Below are 9,947 nucleotides of genomic sequence, written 5' to 3'. Positions count from 1 at the left end.
AAAAAAAAAAGATTAACAGTCTGCATGTAGTAAATGTGCAGGATGTGGCTCAGTGACGGGTGTTTCTCTCCATGCTCCTCTTGTAATCAGCCAGCCCCTTCATCCCTACCCTGACTTCTCAATTGCTGTTGTTGAGGCCTTACAGTGTAGCCAGAGGCATCTAGGACACAGAGAAGCCTTGTCTAAACCTTCCCCCACTCCCAGAGTACTGCCAGGACCCCAGGGCTACGGGATGCAGCTTCTCCTCTGGTACTGCCAGGGACGTGACAGAATAGTTTCAAGGGTTGGGCTCAAAGAAGGACCTTGTTCTACTGCCCAGAAAGGAGAGTAGTTTTGGACCAATGAAGGCTAACCCTGGGGAAATGTGTGTTCATGTGTCTGAGTGGTGGTGGTGGGAAGGGCGGGCCTCCCAGGACTGGGAAGCATCAATGAGCACTGTAATGAATCCAAGGAATGTGCACAGCCTCAGGCCCCTTGGGGTGAGCACAGCTGGGGCTGCAGATAACGGGTGGAGACGAACTTCTAGTTTCCAGCCCAGATCAAAAAACTTTGGCCCAGAATTAAGGTAGAGCAGGGGCCCAATGAATACCTGCACAATTGAACCCAGATGGTCTGTTGGTAGGTAGTGGTGTCTGTGGATAGTGTGCCCTCTCTGGGATCTCACAAATTCAGTCATTCGCCTTAAGTTCTGGCAGAGCATATTCTGTAAGTTCAAAAGGAAAAACCTGCCTGGGTAAAAAATCTGAGCTGGGCAGTGGTAGCACATACCTTTAATCCCAGCTCAGATCTTTAATCCCAGGTGGATCTGTGAGTTCAGGGCCAGTCTGGTCTACAAAGCAAGTTCCAGGACAGCCAGAGCTACACAGAGAAGCCCTGTCTCAAAAAAGACAAAATATAAAAACAAAAAACAAACAAACAAAAAATTTCTGTTTCCATGACTTAGTACACTGTATCCATGAGCCAGTTCTTTACATTCTCTGAATCTTGGTCATTTGTCTATATAATGCTGGCTGTTAAAGTCCTGAGGTGACAGGGTTGCAGAGAGTCAACAGAAGGGCGCAAAACACCTGGCATGAGCATGTTCTCAGCACACAAACCCTCACCTCCACTGCTCCTGAGTAGAAATCTTCCAGGTTGACTCAGAGGTGCTGAGCTAGTGGTTCACTTAGCAGAGAACATCTGGGACTCCCCCTTAAAATTCCCCACAGGGGTGGGGAATTTTACAAAATTATTTACCAAAACCAGACACATGTCTGGCCTTAGAGTTAGAAGCATAATTTGTAGTGATGAAATTCTGGAGATGGGTGGACTGGGGTTGGGGGACCAAGCAATGCTGGGATGCCAGCAGTTGCTTCTCTCCTAACTGCAATTTTGGACTCTGAGGACAGAGAGAGAGTAAAGGAGACTGTGTGAGTGCCCTCCTTAGCACAGCGGCCACAGGGTAGACTGGTCAGACAACCCAAGCTAAGTAGGTCATGACCCTGGATTCTGGCAAATCATAGGAGCCAAATATATCTTTGAGACGATCATAAGAGCAAACCCATTTTTATGTGCTTAGCTATTGCAACAATCATGCTGGCCTCTGGCACTAGTCAGAGGGGCTGGGGTTTGGTTCCAGACATACCCTTCTCTGGCTTACCCCAGTTAACACAGACATCAGGGAGAACCAGAGGTTCACATTTTTGTTTGATGAACTATGCCAGTAGAGCCTGAAAGGGAAGGGTGGGGGCATCAGAGGATGAGCTCTGATGACTCACTTGCCATGGTCCCTTCTGACCTCAGTTTCCCCACCCAAATTCACAGAGCCAGAGAGGGAGAGGCTTCAACTTGCTAGATATGGGGACTGACTCAGAAGACTGGACATGAGAAGCGCAGGAAATGTAGCCCAGGAAGCCATAGGATAAGGAAGAAGAGATTTTAGCTGCCTAGGCTCAATCTCCTCCTACCACAGGACTCCATGGGAACACCCTTATGGCCCAAGGAATACTCAGTAAGAAAGAGAGCCGGGAGAAGTAGGGATGGTAACAAGTGGGAATCCTAGACCTCTCAGTCCTGGTTGGTGGTTGTTGTTTTGTCAACCTAATACAAACTAGAAAAAGGATTCTCAGAAGACTGGCCTGTAAGACATTTTCTTGATTTATTTTCTATGGGTGAGCCCAGACCACTGTAGGCAGGTATAAGAAGGCAGGTCAAGCAAGCTACTGAGGAAAAGGCCAGTAAGCAGTGTTCTTCAGTGGTATCTGCTTCAGTTCCTGCCTTGATATCCCTTTAGGATGGACCATAAGATGAATAAATCCTTCCCTCCCCAAGGTGCTTTTGATCAATGTTTTATCACAGCAATAGAAGGCAAACTAAGATACTCTTCTCCCCTGCTCAGGGACCTGGAGTCCCGCTTTTCTTTTCTGGTCTTGGATGTTACCTCAGATTCTGTTTCCTTAAAACCTACATGGCAACCTAACAGGGGTGGGGAATATCTGCATGCCCTCCCAGATGCTTAAGTGGAAGGGCAGGCCTGGGCGGAGTCCTTTTCCACAGCAGTAAATCCATTTCCCTTCTTCTCTAAGTCATTCACATGACTGCTCACTCACCACCTTCCTGGATAGATCCAGAATCAGTAGCAGCACCAGCACCCAGCCCAGTGCTTCGCCACAGGGTGAATATCAGAACCAATCCTGGAGTGTTAGATCTAAGAGAACACTAGGTCTATTATTTTTGAAAAGTTCCTAGGGGACTGTAGCATGAAGTCAAGACTAGAACATACTAAGGTCAATTTCTCTCAGCTCCCTGGATTATCTATGAATCCAGGGAGATGGACAGCCAAGACTCAAACCCAGAGGTCGTACTGGAGAACTGGAGGAGGCAGCAGGGCCTCTCTTACTCCTTAGGCATCCTGATCTGAGGAGATCTTAAGAGATTCAGAGAAACTTCCACTGGAATAGGTGCCTCTTAATTAAGGACTATTAGGACAAATGAACTCAAGATTTGGCTAGTTGGGTAAGTATGACTCTTTCTGGGGAGGGCAGAAAAGGGGCAGATACCATGAGGAGGGCACTTATTATATTTTAATTTATTTTTGTTAGTGCTGAGGAAAGAACTCACAGCTTCACATTTGCTAAGCAATCTCTCTACACTCAACTACATCCTACTATGTGTTAGATACTAAGAGCTATTGCTCTAGAATGTGCTGGAACCTCCTCCACAAAGAAAGTAGTATGCTCAGAATGGCTAAGCCCATTATGGCACATGTACTCATAGCCAAGGCTGCAGACCTAGATCTAGAACCCTCATGTGCCTGCCATTCCAAGACGAGTATATAGATGGACCAAAGGACATGGATCACCTTGGTCATTACAAGAACCTGGATCCCAGTAGGTGCAGGTGGCAATGGTTCACGCCTTTAATCCCAGCACCGAGGAGACAGAGACTGGCGGATCTGTGAATTAGAAGCCAACCTGGTCTTGTTCCAAAATGGCAAGTTCCAGAATAGTCAGGACCACACAGAGAAACCCTGTCTCGTCCCCCTCTCCCCCCCCCAAAAGAACCTAGTTCCCAGATCCCTCTCTTAGGCCCATTCCCTCGGGAGTCTCACTTACTGTGTCTGGGGAGGTGAAAATTGAGAATCTGGATTTTAGTCATTCCAGATTCCGATGACACAAGTGTGAGAAACACAAAGCCATGAAGAGCCATAATGAGTAGAACAAAAGAAATATCAGAGAGAGTTCCTCCCAAGAGCCAGATTCCAGTTCTAAGAGGTAGAAACAAGCAGGAGAGTGGAGGAGTCTACCTAAGGGTGTAACTGACAGGAGATGCCACCTCTTTAGTCTTAAAGATCTCACATTCATTAGGAAGAAGCATTCAAGGCCTCACAGACTTACCCATGAACAATTCCCTACAAGTGATGTTTTGCTATAATCCTGGCAAGCACCCTTCCTGCCCACTATGAGATATGCAAAGGCCTCCCCCTCTTCCCTCATTCTGTTTTCCTTACCTCTCTACACATCAAGTGCCAGCTTCATTGAAAACATGACAGGGATGTAAGACCTTGATTCGTATATTCACCATCATACAATTCATTCCACAGTAATCCTCCAGCCCTGGCTGAGCTCTCCCCAAAATGCCAATGCAACTGTTTAGAAAGGGGCCTTCACAGCCAGGCATGATGGCACACACTTTTAATTCCAGCTTTTGGGGGACAGAGGCAGGCAGATCTCTGTGCGTTCATGGCCAGCCTAGTCTACAAAGTGAGTTTCAGGATAGCCAGGGCCACATAGAGAAGTCCTGCTTGGAAAAAAACAAAAAACAAACAAAAAAACCCCAAAACAAAAAACAAACAAAAGAAAGCAAGAACCTCCACTATTTTTATAGAATATTGTTCACTGGCAATGTGGTAAGAGCAAATACTTTAGAAATACTTCCAAAGTAGGCATTCCAGAGTCACCTAGGGATTCATCCTAGAGCTGCTTAAAAGGTCCTTACTACAGCCTGGAAGAGCAAAACCAAGTGGCAGACAGAGCTAGCAGCAACTGCTCCCAAGTCAAATTTGATTCCTACCCTCCAGCCCTGCAGGTTTCAATCTGTGGGTTGTGAACCCTCTGGGGGTCGCATAGCAGATATCCTCCTGCATATCAGATATTTATACTATGATTCATAATGGCAGCAAAATTACAATTATGAAGTAGTAACAAAATAATTTTATGCTGCCGGGCAGTGGTGGCGCACACCTTTAATCCCAGCACTTGGGGAGGGGGAGGCAGGCGGATCTTTTTGAGTTCAAGGCCAGCCTGGTCTACAAGAGCTACTTCCAGGACAGGCTTCAAAGCTACAGAGAATAATAATTTTATGGTTGGAGGACATCACAACATGAGTTATGTGTATATCAAAACTGTATTAAAGGGTCGTAGCATTAGGAAGGTTGAGAATCACTGCTCTAGCTTATTTTGTATCTCAGGGCAGTCACTTAGCTTCCCCATTCATAAAACAGACTTTCCTTACAGGTGCCATGAGGGTTAGACAACAATAAAGACAAGGTTACTGGAAGCATGAGTGCCCAGGCCTGTAACTCCAGACTAAACAGGCAGAGTCACTGCACTGCAAGCCCAATGGCCTATTGGCTGAGATCCTGTCTCAAAAAAAAAAAAAAAACAAAAACAAAAAACTATGAGGTTAGAAAGATGGTTCAAAAAAAAAATAAAAAAAAAAAAAGAAAGATGGTTCAGTGGTTAACAGCATTGGGTGCTTTTCCAGAGGTACTGAGTTCAATTCCCAGCAACAACATGGTGGCTCACAACCATCTGTAATGAGAGCTGGCACCCTCTTCTGGCTACAGGCATACATGCAGATAGAACATCATATGTAAGAAATAAATATATATTTAAAATAAAACTATCAGCGAATGTTGTGGTGGTAGTGGTGGTGCATGCCTTTAATCCCAGCACTCAGGAAGCAGAGGTAGGCGATCTCTAAGTCTGAAGCCAGCCTGGTCTACAAAGAGTTGCAGGATATCCAGGGCTGTTACACAGAGAAACTGTCTCAAAAACAAACAAAACTATTTTTTTTTTTTTTTAAAAAAAAGGCCAATCCGGGTGATGGTTGCGCACGCCTTTAATCCCAGCACTCAGGAAGCAGAGGTAGGCGATCTCTAAGTCTGAAGCCAGCCTGGTCTACAAAGAGTTGCAGGATATCCAGGGCTGTTACACAGAGAAACTGTCTCAAAAACAAACAAAACTATTTTTTTTTTTTTTAAAAAGGCCAATCCGGGTGATGGTTGCGCACGCCTTTAATCCCAGCACTCGGGAGGCAGAGACAGGCGGATCTCTGTGAGTTCGAGGTCAGCCTGGTCTACGAGAGCTAGTGCCAGGACAGGCTCCAAAAGCTATGGAGAAACCCTGTCTCGAAAAATCAAAAAAAAAAAAAAAAAAAAAAAAGGCCAAGAGTTGGGGTACACACCTTTAATTCCAGCACCCAGGAAGCAGAAGCAAGTGGATCTGTGAGTTTGAGGCCAGCCTGGTCTATATAGAGAGTTCCAGGCCAGGTAGGGCTGCAAAATGGGACCTTGTTTCAAAACACACAAATAACCACCCCACCCGTAACATGGCAAAATTAAGAGGAAATGTCTTTACTTGTATTGCACAAATCATCTCATAGAACATGAGAATAGGGCAAGGAGACCCCACCTTTAACCTTCTGCAACAACTGGTTTTACTTGGAAGTTCTGAAAAGAATGAAAACCCTGAAAGTGCTCTCAAGTCAACAGCAGCAGGGCTGGAGAGATGGCTCAGTGGTTAAGAGCATTGCCTGCTCTTCCAGAGGTTCTAAGTTCAATTCCCAGCAACCACATGGTGGCTCACAACGATCTGTAATGAGGTCTGGTGCCCTCTTCTGGCCTGCAGACATACACACAGACAGACTATTGTATACATAATAAATAAACAAATATGGTCCCTCATTTAAAAAAAAATCAACAACAGCAAAGTATACAGCTGACCTGATAAACAGATAAGGTTGGTGCTCAGGACAGGGTAGTAGGGGTGGGATGAAACTGCATAAAACACAGGCTTATTCCAAAGGAACACCACCTCATCTCTCCAGTGTGGGTAGCGCCTACACAGACCTCCATCCTTGCGTTCCAGAGCAGGGGAGCCTTTTTTCCTGGTGGAGAAGCTGGCAAGGGTGGGAGACTGCTGAGCTCTAAGTCTGCTATGGCTAAGCTGGGCTCTGACTGCTCTTTATCTGCCTGATGAACATCAGGCCAACATGACTCCTAATCTATGTAACTATCTTCTGTTGTGCCATGATGCTTCTGTAGCTTGTATATCCAATTCAGTAAGAAATAACGGTATTTCTATGATGACTGGGCCTGGAGAGTTAACAGAGGCCAGGTAGCTCTGTGGTTCCCTAAATCCCAATCTTAGAAACACATGTTGGAGTCCTCCCATATAAAATACGGATGATAACAGTACTAATCTCATAGGGTAGTTCTGAGGAATATAAGCGTGACTGACAATAAAGACAATGGACAGTTACTAAGTATTTACTGCTTACCAGGCACTCCACCTGCATGAACTCACTGGCTCCTCAGAAGCACCCTAAACATATGTGGAATTACCATCTTTAAAGATGAGGAAATTGAGGCATTATTATGGCAAATAATAACTATGACTTCAGCCTAGACAATGTGACTCAAGAGACATCAGATGACCTGATACAGGTTAAGGGGCACTTGGCCTGCAAAGGGTCCACGGGAACTGCTGTTATGAGGCTACAAGGGGTCCCTTAGTTCCCATCCCAGCTAAATTTTGTTATCCACAACTCTCCCCCTTCTCTGACCTCCATCTCCCACCTGTGTCACTGAGATCAGCAGTGTTGCACCCAGCTAGATGTCAAGGCTCAGAAGGACCTATGTTTTAGCAGTAGCCCTTGAGATGGTTCTCTGGACTGATTGACTGTTCCTGAATTCTAGGGACGGGTTCTAAGGATGTCTGGCTCACCCATCCCAGTGCCAGCTTCAGTGGACAGAGTGCCTCTCCACTGGGTACTTAGGGAACTCTCTTGGAGCTGTCGTGCCTGTGGCCAATCTACTTTTGGAGGTGAACCTAGCACAGACAGCCTCTTCTATGAGTTCTGAGATCCTTTCCTAGCTCTGGTGTCCTAGAGCCAGGAAAACAAATCATCACTCACCTTCCACCATGTCACTTCATGACTTGCCTGTTCCTTTTGGCAGCTCATACAAGCTACCCAACACCACCCTTCCTCTATATGGGCAGTTCCAGTTTGTATTGCCCTCCTGGGAATCCCCGTTCCACATCTGAAGAAAGAAAGCTGACAACAACACAGCCCCAGGAGAGCAGAGAAGCACAGAACAGACATTTCTCAGCACCACTGTTGTTGGTCTCCATAGCATCTGGCACCTGCTCTTGCTCTCCCCACTGTACTCCCATCTCTAGGGGCAGACACTCACCAGCACTGTTGGCCTCTGACTCCAGCAGGTGGATATCATTGCAGTCTGCCAGCGAGTGCTCCAGGCAGAGCTGCAGAAAGCGGGCTTGGGTACGGGTGACCCGCTTCAGAAGCGACAGCAGAGCCACTGTCTGCTCACATTCATTCCAGCCCTTGAACCAGCTAGCGAGGATGCCTACTTGGTCTCGGAACATCATGGTGCCAGGCCTGGGGCCAGGGTTGGGGGACGGCGGTGGCAAGGGCCAGCGCCGTCACATGGTCTCGGCTCTGGGCTCCTGTTACCTCTCCCCTAAGGGCCAGGGCTTGAGGATGTCCCCTGGCGTGGTGGCAACGGGTGGTGGGGGAGGAGGGAGCCTGCTTACATCAGGGGAGGTCTTGGTCCAGCCACACCTCTCCAGGCTCCTGGAAAAGAAAGCAAAGGGATCAGAGGAAGTGCAGGGCTTAAAATGTTATGATGAATATGGGCTGAGGATACTGTTCATGTTTCATGGAGTTTCTTCTAAGTTTTTGGGAGAAAGATGAAGCCAGTAGCAAACACTGAACCAGCTCCTCTCCAACTGTGGACCCAGGGAACAGGCATGACTGGCACCCCAAGACCAGACCCTCAGACAATGAACCAGCTCCTCTCTAACTGTGGACTCAGGAAACAGGTATGACCGGCATTTCAAGACCAGACCCTCAGAGACTAAGGGGAAGAACTGTCTCACAACTGGACAGCACAGAACCAAAGGAGGTTGACCCAAATCAAAGATTAAGTCAGAAGGGTGTACAGAAACAGGAAGGAAGAGATGCTGTGCATTTGGGAAAAGATCTGAAGGAAGGAAGGTCTGGCTCAAGGTGACATGACAAAACAGACACATGACCCGGAACACATCTCCTGACCTTGTTAGTCTCCGGCTGACTCCTCTCAGAGCTAGACAGTGACGGCTCATCAGCAAGCTCCCTAATTAACCAAAACCATCAATTCTGACTCAAGGGTGGAAGGTGGGATGGTGAATGCAGGAGATACCCCAGGTATGCAGATAGTACATGTTGACAGCAGATAACAATCTGGTCACAAACTAGCTGATAAATATGAGCCTTGGGGCACAAACATGGACAGACCTGTTTAAAGATCACCACCGTGAAGGGATCTCACGCCCTTCAACACAGCTCTTCTACTCTGGAACAGACTTGGCTCTGAACTCTAAGTCTCCACCTTTCTACAACAAGGTCCCCCCACCACCCGAAGCCCTCCTCTTCAGTCCTTGAAGTCAACCTCAGCCCCAGACTCCAACGTGGAAGACCCTTGATTTTCAGAGCACCAGAATGTTATCCAAGAGACAACAGAGTACCAACTTGAAGGGAATGAGGCAGAATAAAAAGCAAGGACACTTGGTTGGGCAGTGGTGGAATATACTTTTAATCCTAGGGTGGCAGAAGCAGGCAAGTCTCTCTGAGTTTGAGGCCATTCTGCTCTACAGAGTGAGTTCCAGGACAGTCAGGACTAGACAGAGAAACTGTCAACAGCAGCAGCAAAGACACTCAAATAAGAAAATGTCCAAATTCTTAAGCAGGGACTAAAAAGTTGTTTGAAGTGGGCAAACAGCAGGTCTAATTTTCGGTTAACTTGTTTCTAGAGGCCTTTCTCAAGTGTCTAGAGCTTAAAGTAACCACTCAACATTTCCCCCATCTGTCTCTTGCAAACAGTGCCCTAAGTTCCATTCCCCTAGGGCTGCCCAAGAACTAAGAACTATACACAGACCTACAGTGTATAGAACCTGCAGGGCCCAGGCTTTAGGACGTGGCTCCCATTATCCTGGCCTTACACACCCTGTTGGAGATAGCTGTATATGGCTAAGTAGCCTTGAAAAAGCCTGGTTGGATCTCAAAAGAGAACAAACTAGTATAGCTGTCAGTTCTTTTTGATGGAAGCAGTGGGGAAAAGGATGAGAGAAAGTGAACTTTGTTCCAAGTTACACAGGTCTCCCATCAATAATTTTAAAGGAGGC

At 46.8% G+C, this 9,947-nt stretch overlaps 1 protein-coding gene across 3 annotated transcripts in view; it reads right to left on the bottom strand.

Annotated features, from left to right (window-relative positions):
• Samd4b (sterile alpha motif domain containing 4B) overlaps positions 1 to 8,356 on the bottom strand; it is a 27,053-nt gene extending 18,697 nt beyond the window's left edge. For 2 of the 3 annotated variants that reach the window (XM_005371282.3, XM_013355196.2), the window contains exon 1: positions 7,958 to 8,356. In XM_005371282.3, the coding sequence (XP_005371339.1) occupies positions 7,958 to 8,153 (196 nt within the window). In that variant the 5' untranslated portion in view covers positions 8,154 to 8,356. Of the gene's footprint in view, positions 1 to 589; positions 666 to 7,957 lie in introns of those variants that run through there. The other variant, XM_026778063.1, reaches the window with a different exon arrangement.
• Positions 8,357 to 9,947: the final 1,591 nt, after the last annotated feature.

Source organism: Microtus ochrogaster, unplaced genomic scaffold, assembly GCF_000317375.1.
Source record: "Microtus ochrogaster isolate Prairie Vole_2 unplaced genomic scaffold, MicOch1.0 UNK103, whole genome shotgun sequence".
Lineage (NCBI taxonomy): Eukaryota > Metazoa > Chordata > Mammalia > Rodentia > Cricetidae > Microtus > Microtus ochrogaster.
This window is presented reverse-complemented; position numbering and strand designations above follow the sequence as displayed.